General features: G+C 39.8%; 1 protein-coding gene across 4 annotated transcripts; it reads right to left on the bottom strand.

Annotated features, from left to right (window-relative positions):
* Positions 1-129: 129 nt before the first annotated feature.
* ugp2b (UDP-glucose pyrophosphorylase 2b) lies at positions 130-17,357 on the bottom strand. Of its 4 annotated transcripts, none has more exons than XM_077730427.1 (10): positions 17,090-17,357; positions 13,419-13,546; positions 11,482-11,589; positions 9,393-9,578; positions 4,644-4,777; positions 4,276-4,573; positions 3,262-3,459; positions 2,962-3,204; positions 1,565-1,669; positions 130-1,153 (listed from the first exon to the last, which is right to left on the bottom strand). In XM_077730427.1, the coding sequence occupies exons 2-10, from the start codon at positions 13,530-13,532 to the stop codon at positions 1,046-1,048; spliced, it is 1,494 nt and encodes a 497-aa protein (XP_077586553.1). In that variant the 5' UTR covers positions 13,533-13,546; positions 17,090-17,357; the 3' UTR covers positions 130-1,045. The 4 variants fall into 4 exon arrangements, with proteins under 4 accessions (XP_077586553.1, XP_077586554.1, XP_077586552.1 ...); XM_077730428.1 differs by lacking the exon at positions 17,090-17,357 and adding an exon at positions 16,967-17,048; XM_077730426.1 differs by lacking the exon at positions 17,090-17,357 and adding an exon at positions 16,333-16,937.
* Between the last annotated feature and the right edge of the window lie 228 nt (positions 17,358-17,585).

Here is a 17,585-nt window from a genome sequence, read left to right as displayed (position 1 = left end):
GTGGTTTAATATCACTAAAATGTGTTTAAAAGAATTACATTTGTAATGATTTTGAAGGGGGAGAGAAAGAGAGACGGACAGAGAGTGCGGGGTGTAGGGGGGCACTCTTTGCACGGCAACACTCTTGTTTCATTACATATAAATACATTTAAATGAACTTGGATTACGATGCAGACACTCAAAAGTAAGTTTAATCTAACCTTACACTAAACTTAATTCTAATTTAGTTTTACATTTTTATACCTGGCTCTGTTTGCCCCACCTCCACCCTGACTTTCACTATTGATGGGCTGTTTGCTTTTGTATTTCCTTCAAAATTTTCTGAAAATGATGCACACAAATGTCCTCACAATAAGAAAACGCATGACCACTTGCCAACGAGAAGTAGTCTTGTATTAGCGATCGCTCCGCCAACGGGAGCTAACAGGCTAAGGGGGGAAAAAACGCGGAATAAAAGCTCTGCCCAGGGCTCACAGAGACATTACAAAGAGGGAGTTGCAGGGAGAGAGCCAGTGCCCCTGATGTTCTTATGAGCAGCCAATGAGAAGTAATATATACTCCTCATACTAGCGATCGCTACGCCATTCGCGCCGAGTATCGGAAAAAAAAAAACACTGAAAAAAATGCTACGCTCCGCCCTGTGCTCGTAGATATCTGTTATACACGAAAGAGATGCGGCAAAAAAGTGCACTAGAATGATAAACAGCCTCTCATGTCTTCGCCACCTGGCTTTCTCGTATCTCGAAATGTGTCTCGTATCTAGAGATAATTATTTGCTCAAAATGTTACTCGTATCTCTAAATGCTCGTATGTCGGGGAGCTCGTATGTCGAGGTACCACTGTATTTAAGGCCATCCACTTGATTTCAGTCAGACTACTCGAGTCCATGTTAGCAAGCAATACTGTAATTCTACTGCATTCACTTGAGACGGTTGTAGTGTGGTTTGCTGGCCAGCAGGGGACAGCGTCTCTTTAAAAAAAGTCACATGATTGGGATGAAGCCGAGAAGCGGAAGGGCGGGGTCTTAAGATGACAATACGTGGCCTCAGTGATCCAGGATGCGGAGGTTCCCTGACACGATCTTGTTCTCTAACATGGAACCTGCTGGAATGTCGATGCGGTCGCCATGGTTGGCGATGATGATCACCGTACCCTGCGGGGAGAGTTTGACAAATTACGGCCACTGGCTTGAAACCATACTACAATAATCCCTCGAATATCGCGGCTTCACGACATCACAGATTTTTTTCTGGGGGATTTTTTTTTTTTAATTACATTTTATTTTATAAATTCATAAAAAATTAAAAAATTCATGCTGAAACTGGCAAGTGGAAGCCACTCCCCTGCCCTCCGCTTGCTACAAGCACACAGCAAAACATATACATATTTTTTTAAATAAGGTTGACTACTTTGACCTACTTTGCGTTTTTTTGGTTTATCGCGGCTATGTCTAGTCTACATTAACTGATAATCGAGGGATTACTGTACTAATACAAACTGGATTGGCTGTCTATCGCCGTTGTAACACCGAAACTAGCTCATTCACTGCCAGCCCTCCCTTTACCTTGAGTGAAACGTTCTTGCCGAAGGTAACATCCCCGGACACGGTCAGGTGGTCCAACTCCAGCATGTCGGGGATGCTCTCAAAGCGGGTCAGGTACTCCTGCACCTGAATGTGTGACAAAACAACAGTAAGAGGTGTTTTATCCATTTGAGAGACAGTGGATATCTGCCGTATTTACGAGTATAAGCACAACATTTTGTACCGAAAACTGAGGCAAAGTTCGGGTGCGCGTTTTATGAGGTCTTCGCTTTTTGGACCAAATCCCGATTAAAAACTGCCCTACGCCGCTGAAAAAGTCCCCTCTGCAGCCATTATAATGGGAGACACAAAACCTGTCTTTGGCCGCCAGATGGCGCATAAGAGCCCATTCTACCAAAGAACAGATCTCTCTCCAAATAGGAGTTTATAGGAGAGGGTAAAATTAAAAAAAGTTGATCCAGAGTAACGTTAGCGGGGCAAAATGGAATCAATTGTTAGGTGAATCTAAAATGATGAGTTACACTTGGTTCGACATATGTTGTGAATAAATGTTTTGTCATGGTGACATGTTCAGCATTTGACAGTTACCGATACTGGTTCAATCTTTGGTGTAAACTAAGAAAAAGTAAAAAAAAATAAAAAATGATACCAGTTTTCAGTCACAAATTATGCGTGTTATACTCGAATAAATACAGTTTTCTATAAGTTATCATCTTAAATCATTCAATAGCAGCCAAAAGACACAAAGTGCTGTAAATGAGAAAACTTGATATTCAAAACATGGACAAAAATCGAACACGATGATGTAGTGGTTCATTTGCCTGACTTTGGTGTGGGATCGATTCCCACTCAGTGACTGTGAGTGCAAATGGTTGTCTGTCTCTATGTGAAAATGAATGAATGGATGATAAGACGTCCAATCATTTCAACTGAGAGCGCCTGGAAGAGATCGGTCACAAAAAAGGATAATATAATAATAATAATGGCAGCCCATAGCCAGTGTGTTGGCCTCACAGTTCTGGGGTTGTAGGTCCGATCCCAGGTAGTTCCTCACTGTATGGAGTTTGCATGTTCTCCTTGGGCTAGCGTGGGTTTTCTCCGTGTATTCGGGTTTCCTCCCACACCGCAAAAACATGGATGGTAGGCTGGTTGAACACTAAATTGCTCCTAGGAATCAGTCTTTTTGAAACGTCAGTGATTAAACAATGAAAAACAAAGGTTGCGACGTGCCACCTTCCTGTTTCCCTGTTATCGCAGGGTTGCACCTGAATTTGTGTGTTCTTGTGAGAGCTGTCTTTGGTGTATTTTTTGGGGGGTCATTCGTCACGCTTCGTTTCCGCCACGAGATCGGCTAACTAACGATGGCTGACCTCCGAAACAGACCAAGTGTATCTCTATCAAGGGCGCAAGTGCATTACCTTGGTGAAGGAGCTCCCCAGCTTGACATGCGGTGTGGTGGGGAACTCTCTCTTTGGGCTCATGGTAAGCGATCCGGCGCACAGACTGTAAAGGTTGGACATGACCAGCAGGAGGTCTGAGGTGGTCTTCACAGGCAGGAAGCGGCTACGGGGAACGTTGATGCCCATGGCGTTGTCGAAGCACTTGATGGCCGCTCCCACCGCCGTCTCCAATTGGATAACGTTCTGACCTCCGTCCAGCGTCTGGTGAAAGCAGTGTCACTCGAATGGTAAAGCATTGGTTTTGTAACGGTGCGTCACCTTGGTATTGACGATGATCTCCATGTCCATGGCTTTCTGCTCCTGCAGCCTCTTGATAGCGGCCAGCGAGATCCAAAGGTTGTTGGTGTTGAAAATCTTGAACTTTGATACTGACTTGAACTCATCCACGTGCGCTTTGGGCACCTGTGCAATCTCCAGAAGACGCAGTTTGCCATCGTACTCGATCAGTGTGCCACCCTAAAAGAAAGGACGCATTAGCTCCCGTGATAAGAGATCATCTAGTTCAGGGGTGTCAAACTCCCTTTGGTCTGCGGGCCGAATACATCTTAATTTGAGATCAAGCGGGCCGGACCAGTAATCTCATTCCTTTGCATTAGTCACTAATACTAATAATTAGTGCAAAGAATTAGTAAATTATCAAAATGTTTATTAAAAGCATTTTCCTTTTACATTATGAACAATATATTATGAACAAGAGAATAACATAAGAACATAAATAAATGTCAATTCACGTTGTCTGCACGTACTAAAACACTAGCGGATAATACAAGAACTACACATTTTAAAGAAAATTCATATTTTTTTTATACAATGCAGCTTTCTTCCCCGGGCCGTACCAAACCACCAAACGGGCCGGATGCGGCCCGCGGGCCGTATGTTTGACACCCCTGGAATAGGGGCTCACGAGAACAATGTGCAAAATGCTAAATTTATTTGGAACAGGATGTTGCATTTGGAAACGAATTGTCATGGAAAGTTAAAATGGTGAGTCAAGAACGAAAAGTTTCAACTTTTTTTCCAGGTAAATTACTGAAAAAAAACATTGCCTGATTATTTTTGTTGTATTTTTTATTTTTTAATAATGCATATTCATTAGACTGGCATAGTAAAGGAGAATTTGTAGTATTTGCAGCTCTGCATTTAAATGATTAAAAAGAAAACATATATATTATTATTATTTTTTTTAAATCAGTCAAATTGTCACTTTTAGTGTCAATTAGTCGAAATGTATTCGATGTCCGTTTGCCGTCAACACCACTGAAGTCCACTCACCTTGACGTCAGCCCGCGTCTTATCCGTCACCTCCATGACAAATTCACATCGCTTCCCGTTGTGCCGCCCCACCAGGTGATTGAGGATGTGGAGGTCGACGGTGGCCCCCAGGTTGTCGATGTTGGACACAAAGATGTACTCCTTGCCTTCGGCGATGAGCTGCTCCAGCAGGCCCGAGTTGTAGAAGCTGGCGTAGATGTCGCCGTGGCCCGGCGGGTACCAGCCTTCGGCGTTTTGGCCTGCCGTGCTCAGGCTGGTGGACACGGGCAGCAGCGACTCTTTGTCGATACGAGGATACCTTGTAGAAAAGAAAGGAAGTAAGACCTCAAAGACGCATCTTTGGATGATGACATTCCAATGGTACTTGCCTGCTTTGGTTGAAGGTGTGAATCTTAACACGGTGGTGCGAGTACTTCTGTAGAATCTTTTTGGTGTCCTCGTCCGTGTTGAATGAATTCATGAGCACCAGAGGGACGTTGGTGTTGTACGTCTTGTTAAGATGCTGCCCCAAAAGTCAAACGTATTGTTATTAATACTAACAACAGCTATAAGGATTTGAATGAGTGGAAAGGTAGGGTAATTGTTGAAAAAGTAAAATAGAAGAAAAATGTTAGATTTACAACATATAAAAAAAGTAGGGATGTTAAGGATTGAAAAGGAATTTAAGACAAATATTGGAAAATAGTACTATATTTAAAATACTGAAAATTTAGAAAAAAAATAAAATGAAACAGACAATGGGATAAAAGGATAATGAATTGAAATTATCCCTTTCTAAACTTTTATAGGGGAAAGTGACACTTTAGTTCCTGAAAAAAAAACTTAGCATAATTATATAGTTATGTTTTCATCAATTATTGTATTTTTATAGTGTTTTTAGATCATTATATACGTACTTTTAAAGTGTATGGTATACTCACGTTACATGACTGACATACCTGGTAATGTCAGTAATGACATAACATATTAAGAGTTATTTAAATAATTAGCATAAATAACATGTTAACAAGTTTACTAAACTATCAGTTTCACTCCAAATCACTAAATCCAATGAAATCATCATCCACTGTGTCACTTTTAAACAACTAGCAATTAGCTTTTTTTTTGTTTTCTTCATTTCAGTAAGATGAACCTCTGCTTTTCGCCAGTCCCTTAAAAGTTTTTTGCTATCTCCAAACTTTCTTTCTGCTGCTCGATTACCGTTTTCGGCTGCATATTTCACTATTTGAACATAACAGAAATGATAAAATTGTGTCAATAATTTCACACATCAGTCGCACCAGAGTATAAATCGCACCTCCGGCCAAACTATGAAAAAACTGCAATTTATAATCCGAAAAATAAGGTAATATGTGGCAAAAATACTAATAATCAGCATATAAAATCCATCAACATTGTGCAAATAGATAAATAAACGATTAAATGGCTAGTAGAAAGTTCAATTTCCAAACTGCAACAGAAGAAAAAGGAGTGCCTGAAATTAGTGTTCTTAATTTAGATAAAATAAGAGCAAAAAGAAATGACCATTCACAAAGAAGGGCGGAAATTCCCATCAATCATTATAAAAGCACACGATACCTTTAAGGTGGAGGCTTAGTGTAACTTCAGGATACTCATCACACACCCTTTTCCATAAACCATAATAGATTGCAAACACTACAAAAGTGTGACATGTGGCAAGTGTGTGTTGACACTGGCGGACTTTGACTGAGAACATGTTCTGTACATTGATACAACTCATTCAGTGCTAATGAAGGAACAAAATACATCCTATCAATTTTGAAAAATCATCTAAAGGGATTGGATGTCTCATGTCGTGATCCAATAAATTAAAAATTGCACTTGAACTATTCATAAAATGGACATTTAAAAAAAAACATGTTTTGGAAATACCGTATTTTCACGACTATAAGGCGCACTTAAAGGTCTTAAATTTTCTCCTAAATAGACAGGGTGCCTTATAATCCAGTGTGCTTTATATATGGACCAATACTAAAATTGTTATTACGATAAAATAAAATAAATCAGTCGATCGGGTACACCATCCTCCTAAAGCTCTCACAACTATGGCAAGCAGCCCCCCGACTTTACTATTTTAGAAAAAGTACTGCGCAGTGACTGCTGGGATATTTAGTTCTTTTGTCAATACACCCAGTATGACGGCGAGCACACTAATTTGGTGCTCGCGTCATTCCGGCTGGATTTACAAAAGAACTGCCGCCAGCTACTGGCTAGCCACTATTTGCGAATGGATTGTGGCCTGGACATCGACATCAACACAGCTTTACGAACGGTGGCAGGCAGCGTTGGGCTAGTTACGCTAGCTACTATTTGCAAATGGATTGTGGCCACCTGTACGAACGTATAAAACTCAGCGTTTTCAATGACTCATTTGGACAATTGTTCAATTCGGACACAGAAAATGAGGACATTGATGGATTTGTGGGTGATGATGATGTGAGTACTTTGTAAAATGGCTAAATAAAATACAACCAAACTCAGTTTTGCTTCCGATGCCTTTTTAAAAACACGTTTTTAGCCTGTGTCCGTATGTTTAAGCTGGTGTGTTTTGCCATGCCTAGCTGCGTCTTTAAAAATGGTGCGTCCTTTGGGTGTGTCAAATAAAGAAATAGCAATTGTTACTGACACTGCGGCTTAAAATGTGATGCGCCTTATAGTCGTGAAAATACAGTACGTACGCTGTTCTCAAAAGTTAAACTAAGATTTCCTAATTTTAAAAGTAGATACCGGGCTCGGTTTAGTTGGTTTGATTTTGTGTTTACAAAATCAGTCAATAATGAGGCCAGTTCTTTGTTTTTGTCCAGGTTGCCTCAGGTATTTAGGTGAGGTTATCTAAACTTGCTACCATTTTGGAAGTCCGAATGAATTATTTAGTGTGCCAAAAGAGCAAACCAATTTTCTTCTGAATGTCAAATGAGTCATGACAAATTCAGAAAGCAAACAAGGATATGCATTGGAGATGCTGTAGTTACACGACTTCTCCTCGACAGGTGATGCACTTTGGAATTTTTCTATATAACTTTCATGTATGCTAAACTGACAAGCGTAATATGAACAATGTTGGTACACCTGCTCTACACTTTTGACCGGAGGTTGGTGTACATACTTTGGTTGGATAATGGAAATGAAAATTAATGGAAGAATGAAATATTTTGCTTATATGTGGTTGAAAAAAGTTTGATAGTTCCCTTTCTGCTATTGCATGAGAAACCAATCTGTGTTTGTAACTTGCCTCTTTATTACTCTTTTTCGGGGTTAAAGGCGCTCTCTATAAAAATGATTATTAATGCACCGATTCAATTCTGATGCAATTTCGAAGGTTTACGTTTGAAGAATGTAGGATACAGTCAATTTTTGTATGTTGTAGAGTGTAGTTTATAGATCATTGCTAACTGTAATGTGTAGTTTGTTATCTTGTCTTTTCTGATTGAAATTCAACAACGGTTTGATAATGTAGTGTAATTTTTCTTTGCAAAATGCTTATCTGGCAACACAAAGGGGGAAGGGAATGTTGTGGGCTTGCACGTTTTGATCCTGGTTGCAATACCATTTTTAGCCACCAATAACATACAGTGGTACATTTACTTAGGAAATTAATTGGTCCCAGAATTTGTTTTCATTTGTGGATTTTACACAAATATAGCAGTATTTTATATGTACATTCTCAAATTCATTCCACGGTCAACCCACTAAATGATTTCAAAATTATGTGTCATTATTTTGTATGAAAGATGCGAGAAACAAATAAAAATAAGAGAAAACAATTTTTCTGAAATACTCGTCTCCGTCACTCTATGCCCTGCAATTTATTTCTTCTCTACCCAGAGGAGTAAGAGTCTCTTTATCTCATCGTTCAAAGCAGGGAGGCCATGCCAATGAGTCACCACTTTTAAGGCTTCTTTCTGCTTCAATATCATAACGATGCCAGGTGTGTTACGGCTTTATTGCCTTGCAATATCAGTCAAGGATAAGGTAATTTTAAACAAACAAAGTTTATTTAACCACTCTAAAAAACAGAGAATTGGTGTTGTGAAACAGCCAATGGGAGCCCAGTGGAGTGTAAGCACATTCTCAAGCAGGATGCAATGCTACTGCGACAATTTCAAAATAAAATAACGGATAGAGGAAATGTATTATATAATGTATTTACGTCTTGGGGGATTTCCTAACTTGGATTTTCTTTTTGTTTATTGGAAAAATATTTTTCATATTAAAGGATTTTGTAACCTGAAAATTCTGTATGTAGGAGCATTCATAAGTAGAGGTACCACTGTATATGGCTTCTTTAAGTGGAGAAAGTGTGTGCTTGTGTGAGCCGTCTGTACTTTCTCCACAAGCATGTTGTTTGCGGACTGAAGGTAATGTGATCGCAGCAGAACTGGGGCGCAGTGATTGGGACACAAGAGAGCAGTGTACTACGGGACCAACGGGGAGGGTAGGGTCCCGTGTGGCACAACCTCACTCACTCAAATATACGTGGGCCAAATATGAAGTGAGTTACTAAGCACAGCACACATAAAGCTAATGCAGATTCTTTAGGCCACATACAAGTGATTTATTGAATTACCAGACAGTACATGGCGTCCAATGTTTGTTTTTCCTCCCCGTCGAGAACTGGTAAAGCACCTCATTCACTTACTTGCTGTGTTTACCACCACAATCAAACACAAAATTAAAAGAAGGGGATCCTAATTTTACACCATATTTAATGTTTGGTTTGACGATAGTTAGTGTTATCATTTTATCAGCCTGGGTTCAAATCCAGGTTGGTCCAGCTGTGTGGAGTTTGCATGTTCTCCTCGGGCCTTTGTGGGTTTTCTACGGGTACTCTGGTTTCCTCCCACATTCCAAAGACATGCATGGTAGGCTGATTGGACTCTCAAAATTGGCCCTAGTTATGGGTGTGAGCGTGAATGGTTGTTTATCTCCTTGAGCCCTGCGATTGGCTGGACACCAATTCAGGGTGTCCCCTGCCTCTGGCCCGAAATCAGCTGGAATAGGCTCCAGCACCCCCCCCCCCCACGATCTTAGTGAGGATAAAGTGGTTCAGAAAAGAAGATTTTATTGTCCAAGTCTGGGGTTGAGTGTATAATTACCTCTATCTGCTGAACTGTGAGGTCTAGAAAGGTGTTCTCGTTGCGGACACTGATTAGACTCTTGGGACCTTTGCAGCCCATGCTGGTACCAAGACCCCCATTCAGCTTCACCACCACCAGCTTGTTCAGGCTGTCAGCGACGCCCTCTGGGAGGCCTCGTACTGCGATCTTGTCATATGGTTGGATCTAGAAGAAATTCAGTACCTGAAGCCAGTTTGATAACCCTTGTGAGGAAAAGGGGTATGAATGGATAAGGTGAAATGTGAATACTGTGATTTTTTGTGCGCTACCTAATGGTGAATCTTGTGAATAGCATTACTAATGTCATACTTGTTCGCAGAACTGTCAAGCGGGTAAAAAACAGAACAATACTCAGGCACTGAAATATTCATTTTGTTTGCCAACGTTTCTATATTACAACTTCGCCCCCACAACAAAAGAAGTCCACTCCGGATCATTTTTAACTCAAAACATACGAAACATTCCATTTTCACTTCTTGGACTGACAAAAAGATTTCACTTTGGCATTTTCATTTTTATCTAAAAATATTCCACTTTCACTCTCATTCTCATTTTACTGAGTCCCACAAAAACATTCCGTACTTAATTCTCTTAGTCCGGAAAAAATAAAATCAATTCCGCTTGACTTTTTACTCTGATCTATGAAAATATTCAGTTTAACTCCAGTCTCCTTTAAACTTGGAGCCAGAAAAATGTTCCAATTTTACTTTAGTTGACTTTCTATATATGTATTCATTTTTTTCATTAATTAACCTATGAAAATATTACACTTTGATTTTCTACCTATATCCAGAAAAAAATTACTCCAGCTAACTTTCTACTTATAGCCAACCAGAAAATGCACTTACTTTATAAAACCATTCAACTTGCAATCACAATTCACTCTATACTAAACTTAATCACTAAAAATCAAGAACCAATGCTAGAAGGTGTGGAAATCCTAAAAAAATGGAAATAACCTTTTTTGTGTGACTACAACCAAATCCTCACTCCTACAAAGAGGTTGAGTTTAAAGCTGATAAGGCTCTAACTTCACTAGTTATTAAAAATAAAGCACATCGTGTTCCATTGTTATCATAACTGACATGCACATAAATACGTCAAGGCTCCCCAGCAGGCTGTACATACTAACCACCTCAGAATGTAATTATGTGGTTGAGAGATCATTCCCGCAACTTCTCTCCCTCCCCATATGTTCACTTAACAAGGCATTCAGAAACAACTCATGGTTATGTTATGTGTTTGCACCCATAAAAGATCATTCATCAGCTTTAAAGGGGGAGAGAACTACTCTAAACAAAGTGTTGTTGACCTTGTGCAAGATTCAATTAGTTGAATTTATCTTAAGCTTAGCAAATGAGGTGAAAGTCCTAATATTTTAGTTTAAATACGTAAATGGTTTTAGATGTGAGAAAGTCATAAAATTCCACGAATAACAGATCTTAAGTCTCCCATTCTCATTAGTGGCCATCAATGTCATTTTTGATCCCTCTAGTAATCTCTGTCTTTTAAGTTTCCTTTTGTTATCCAACATTATTTGTGTGCACTTTATCTTCTATGTGTCACATAATTTGGTGAGAGCTTGTGAGAGGAAGGGGAGAGTGACATGAGAGTTTCTGGATACTTACAGTGTGAGGAGGCAAAAACAAATGGGGCATTGTGTGTGTTTGTGGCAAGCCATGGAGGCTGTTTTGCAAAAGAGCAGTGAGATAGAAGGTCTGCACGCTCGATAAACAATTAATTGTTGCGCTGGTAAACCCCAATTTGGGTTGCTCGGGGGTAAATCATTGATGCGGCCGGCATTTGTGACTGTGGGCTGCTCGTTAATGAATGTTTTAAGTGGTGGCTCCCATTTTGTGCTCATAGATTTAATGTGCCCCGAATGATGGAGGAGTTAAACGGTCATGATGGCACAACTTATATAAAGTCTATGTTTTGTTGCACAACAAGGACAGTACGGTGATCCTCCAAAGTTTGATCTATGGACCAAATGTTTTATGGCTGTTTGTTTTGTGTTTAATGTGTTGTTAGCATTTAAGCACACTAACGAATTGAAAGGGCAACTTACCGAGTCCTCCGGCGGTCGCTGTATCTTGGGCCACTCCACCGACGGACCCTTCACTTGCAAAAATCTGTGGAAAAGACTCCTGAAGCCTTCAAAGTCTTTCTTGCAGGCCTGAAACAGACATTTTGAAATTGTTGACATTCAGTGTTTATTTTCGTCCGTCAAATCTTTGAATCTAAAATTGTTCTATGTAATTATTCTACTTTAAAATGTGTAATCGTCTAATGAGACTTACATTGTGATTTTTTTTTCTAAAACTGAGTAGTGCGGCTCATTGTCAAGTGCAATCTCTGGTGTGGAATTCATGGTTATTCGCCTGAGCTCAGTGATCAAAACAATTGAAACAAGCCAGTTACTTGGTAACTATATGAGCAAAATAAACTCCTTACTAGAGGTAATAAATTCCATTTTAGCTCTTTGGACCAAACACAAGAGTGCTGTTGTTTGTACTTTTCCTACAGATAACAGATTGAAGATAAAGTGGCTCAGTAAATACTAAGCACATGATGCTAGTAGAGACCTTGTGTGATCCAAACAAAGGTGGTATTTGGGTATATTTTCTTTAATGTGTGCAGGATTTCATTGAAAACACTAAAGCTGATGGGCTGGGCTGATGATATTGCAATGGCAAAGAATAACTTGACTAGTACAAGGAAGAATAAAATCTACATTTATACAAATATTGCAAAAACAAAACAAAAAAACCCTAACTGCGTTGATATGATTAGTCATTCATCCATGTATTCATTTTAATACATTTTCACCCCTGCTTATTTTTGTCACAGTTTCTGGGTGCGGAGCCTTAACCAAACTCCGGGTGAAAGGCGGACTACACCCTAAACTGGTCGCCATTTAGACGTAGGGCACAAAAAGAGAGACGACCATTCCCTCTTACAATCACACTGCCACCGAGTGGAAAGCGAACCCAAACTGAAGTCAGGCGAAAGAACCACTGGACCATTGGGTGTGTGAATACGATTATATTAAATAATTTATAATAGTTAACTTTTAAACGGTCATTCATTCATTTTCTGAACTGTTTATCTTCACACGTAGGAGGAATTGTTAGCCAGGGCATAAGAAGACCATTTATGCTCAGACTCATACCAAGATGCAGTTTAGAGTGTTCAACCAGCCTACTCTGCATTGTTTTGAGATGTGGGAAGAAAGCAGACTACCCGGAGAAAACCACTCGTCCGCCGGGCTGCCTTAAATATTAATTAAATACAATCTATAATTGCGTTACGCAGGCAATGGAGTTGGGAATGAGTGCCCTCACGAAACTTTAATAAGGCAAAGAAAATAGCAAAAGACTTCAAATAATAAACTCAGACCTGGCGGCAAAAATACGAGGGGACTTAGAAATATGGAACATGGAGACATGGAAACAAGACAGAGTAAATTAGGGTAATCCTACATTATAAAAAAAAAAAAAACAATCCGTGAGGTTTAAATAGACAAGACTGGAATTAATTGTCAATGACGCGCAGCTGCACACGAGAGGAAAGGGCAATTGAGGATGGATACATGAGGCGAAAAGCAAACATACGCACATGGAGGAGAAAATGAATCACAAAAGCCGAACCAGACCTAACAAATCGATTTCTAGTGATAATCTAATAAATTTGGAGATGGTGCTGTGCAGAGTTTGAGAACAACTTCCCTAGAATGATGAATATCATTGGACCAAGATTGGTCTGGAAGCCATGGGTTGTGAAGCAGACTGGAATTGGCTCCACCCCTTTTAACATAACTTGCACACTGTCCCCTGCGTGGCCCCACTATGTCACACATGCATAAATATGTGTGAGTAAGTAGGCGGTACCCTCATTGGCACCGGAGCACAGTATGTGTCACTTGGGAGTTTTTTCAGAGACACCTCCGCCCACCAAATAGCGACCAGCTGTTTGTCATTCTAGCAAAATGTTGAAGGACTTCACCTCTCTTTCCGCACCCGCCGTGGTGTCCAGCAACTTCTCCATCTCGGCGTGTATAGAGGTCTCCAGCTGTTGCCGCATCATTTCCTGGAAGTGAGACATCTCTCCGTTGAGCATTCCTTTGCTCAGCCCTGCATGTGAACGGGAGAGTGAAGAATAAAACTAACATTTAGTTAATCAGATTGGGCAGGAATAAAAGAAGACAAACATGTCCTAGTGAAACCATAACACTAAACACTACACAGATGTAAAAGCCATTAAAACTCAAAAAATGAGAATTGTCTAAAACTGGAATCCAGACATGGTGTTCTTGATTCCAGCTGCTCCCAAGTCACTTTTTACAGCATTAAAACATTTGACGGCAACAGACAGTAAGTCCATTGCCGTCAAAGGCAGACAATATCACAGAAACAATATGGTGGTACCGCTACTTACGAATGCCTCTAATTACGAAACAAATGCGGCTTATATGCGAGTAAGTACGGTAAAATTATGCTGAAAATGTCAACTTTTCTTGGAGTGAATAAACATTTGTATATATGCTGAAAAATATCCTGTTTTTGGTGTTTTTTTTCAGAGGGTTTGAACAAATTAATTAGTTTTTAGTTCATTTCTATGGGAAACGTTCGTTTGAGTTACGAGTAAATTGACATAGGAGCTCACTCCCGGAATGCATTAAGCTCGTATCTCGAGGTACCACTGTACTAAAAAATGGCTCAAAACTCGTCAACCATGTATTCAAACACGCCTCACAACTAAAACAAAACTTGGAGTTTAAAACATCATCATGTTTGATGTCAGTGAATCACTTGTATTGCTTCCAGTTCGTCCCATCTGGAAACAATATATGTGGCATCTGAGCAGAAAGCTCATGGTCAGATCAAAATGTGGAAGAACATCAACTTTCGGAAAGACTTAGTCATGAATGACTAATAAATCATTTCACGCATGTCAAGAGCCCAACAGAAAATTAACAATTTATTTTTTAACTTCTCCCGCCCTGTTGCAGTTAACTCGCATTTATCGGACGTCAAAACATTTGCTTTTTGACACGCACATTAACTAATTATACAATAGCAAGATGCAATGTCACCATCACGGTAATATCCCGCCACATCCAAACCTCCTCTGTTATCAAACAAACTGTCCACATGGGACTTACTTGCCAGTTTCCAGGGTGTAGCAGCTGTCTGCAAGACTTTACTTACAGCACCAAACACAGATCCAACATGACTTTGGATTTTTGGAATGAGGCAGACATGATAACATTCCATTTTTTAGGGTGTTTGTGGGTGAAGCACAGGAAATGGCCTTCCTTTATAATTTGCGACAAAGAGGTCAAGCAGTAGTCATTAACATACAATAGTTGACTTTAATCAATCTAGCTGGAGTACAACAATGTTTTTAAAGTGTTCTTTTTTTGTCGACAGGAGCAAATTTCACAAAAAGTGATAACAGGAAACTTCAGTCAAGCAGGGCAACAGTGACAGCAAGATGTCATGACATCCGCTTATGGCACTTTAGAGGGAAGTGAGCCACATTGCAATAGTTCTTTGGTTAAGGGGCAATAACTTACAAAACACTTACATTTAGTTCTTTGGGGTGCAAAGAACATTTTCGGTGATTGTTGATTGACAGAGTTATTATCTTATAGGAATATACCAATCCATAGAATTGAAAAATATTTATACATACTTCCCTGAGATTAGAGTAGCGTTCATATGACTTTGTACACTGAGTTTTTAGATTCATAGTTACATTTAAAAAATTCCAACTCACATGATCATCAATTAAAACTCCTTAAAATAGTGGGATATTCACATAGAAATAACTTGAAAAAACAATCTCAGACCCAAGTGTTAACAACAAAATACAAATAGGCATTCCTCATAGGCCATATGTCTTTATGACAGTGACCGTATACCATCTCTCTGTCCATTAGACCAGGAGTGAGCAAAGTATTCCACAAAGGGCCGCAGTGGGTGTGGGTTTTCATTCCAACCCATGGGGAGGCCACCTTTTCACCAATCTAGTGTCCTACAAGTGCAATCAGTGGATTGCAGTCAGCTGCTTCTTGTTTTCTGCAGAGATCTCATTGGTTAAACTCGGTACTGGATCAGTTGGAACAAAAACCTGTACCTACGGAGTCCCCTTCGCAGCCGTTAAGTTATATAGTAATCCCTCGCCATTTCTCGGTTTAACTTTCGCGGCTTCATGATATTGTGGATTTTTTTCTGGGGATTTTTTTTTTAAAGTTCTTAAGAATGTGAAAATCCATGCTGAAACTCGCAAGTGGAAGCAACGGCTGTCTTCTGCTTCATACTGGGACTTTAAACTGGATCATTAATTATTATTATTATTTTAATACGGGTGACACTACTTTATTATCGCAGCAATGTCAGGTTCACATTAACCGCGATATTCGAGAGATTACTGAAAAGAGAGACGCAAAACCTGTTTTTGTCCGCCATGATAATAATCGTATCGGTATTGGTATATTGAAAATATATTTATATTGGTCAATTACTAAGAGTTAATGTCAATTTTTGTTTTTATTCATTTTAATGTCATTCAGAATAGATTTGTAATTGCATTAGAATTATCAAATTACCAAAATATATATATACTTGCCCGATAAAAGGACAGCGGCTCTTAATTGTATCTTTTTTTTTTATTAAAAAAGGAAAAATATTTTGTTAAATGACTGAAATTAGTCACTTGGTCTTAAAGGTAATAATTTTACTGCTAAAGGTTAAATACACTGCACATTGTGTTTTATATCATGCTTATAAGCATAATATGCATCTGATTTGTTACAGCCAAAGATATGAAGGATGGGAAAACTGTTTTTTTTAATCTACAAGATGAATCTAGTTTACATATTGCCATAAATTCTAGAGATTCAATGTCTTCTTACCTTGGACATACAGCGCCATGCTCACAGAAGATAGAAAATGCCAAATCAAGAAGATTTAAAACCTTGTAATAATTGCCAATAAAATCCCAAGTGTCATCCCTCGGTGCAGCAAAGTTTGGTAGCTGTGTGCTGATTGTCCATTCGAGCAGTGAGCGTCCAATCACAAGAGGAGTTCCGGACCTCAGGACATCCCGTTCAAAGCCGAAAAATTGGCGAAAATGGGACACTGATCTCACTGAAGAGTCGACAAATGAAACTTAGTCTCACAAACGTCGGTTTTTATCCCCCACTTCCTCCCTTACCCCGTAATCCACGTCATAATTCCAACTAGTGACTCCTACATAACCTCTGCCCAGTTTTCCCCCTCCTCCTTTCTCCCCTTGAACGCCAACTCTCCTGCTCTGAATTTTACGACCACGTTATTGTGGCAATTTGACACCGATTTTCTTTTCCTTTTTACCTCCACTACCAGGGTCCTTGGTTAATTATTAACCCACCGAAGAAAACGCTCCCATCCGCGCGACTTGACTGCCAGAACTTCAAACAGGCATAGAAGCCAAGGACAAACAGCGAAGAGCACGGCGGCGATGCGCACGCGACGCGAGCCAGAAAAACGGAGGTTTACTGAACGCACCACAGTGATGAAGAACCTCTGTATCGAAAAGGAGTCTCTCGAAGAACAAAAACCCAGTGGGTTAAGTCAGAAAACTAACAACACAAGCAAACACGGAAATGACAGCAGAGGGGTTGTTCTTACCGTTCGGCAGCAGGATGCCGGTGGAGAGATGTTAGAGGAGGTCGGCCGGGTCCTGTGTTTCAAGCAACTCACCGGAGGACACACACCACGAATATCTATTTCCTCTTGGATGCGTAAACACACTTCACTGATCCGGTTTTAGAAGAAAGTCAAAATACTGGTGGAAGTTAAAAAAAACAACAACATAAATTGCTGTTTATTTTTTTCCCGTTAAAGTGACATTCTGATGAGGAAAAATTGGAAGACTGGTAGGGAGAGACAGCACCAATCAGAGTGCGGTGTTTTGTGACGTCAATGGCAAGCGCCTATAGGGTTGTGCGAAATAAAAATACGCCATTTCCGGTTCTGATACTATATATATATATATTTTTTTTTTGAATAAATTATTTCATTTGGCGAGGGTATAGCCACAAGTGGGAAGTCTGCCCCTCTGTGGTGTTAAATTAACACTGCACTACGTAATTTGGAGACGTCATTGATGACCAGCCCCTCCACT

The sequence above is a fragment of the Stigmatopora nigra genome, chromosome 12, assembly GCF_051989575.1.
Source record: "Stigmatopora nigra isolate UIUO_SnigA chromosome 12, RoL_Snig_1.1, whole genome shotgun sequence".
NCBI lineage: Eukaryota > Metazoa > Chordata > Actinopteri > Syngnathiformes > Syngnathidae > Stigmatopora > Stigmatopora nigra.
The sequence above is the reverse complement of the archived record's forward strand: the minus strand, read 5'-3'. Positions and strand labels throughout refer to the sequence as shown.

Coding starts and splice junctions, on each gene's coding strand:
- ugp2b (XM_077730426.1), bottom strand. Junction 11,590..13,418: donor CGGCGGGTGCGGAAAGAGAG/GTGAAGTCCTTC, acceptor TGTCTGTTTCAG/GCCTGCAAGAAAGACTTTGA. Junction 1,670..2,961: donor TGGGGAGCTCCTTCACCAAG/GTAATGCACTTG, acceptor TCACACATTCAG/GTGCAGGAGTACCTGACCCG.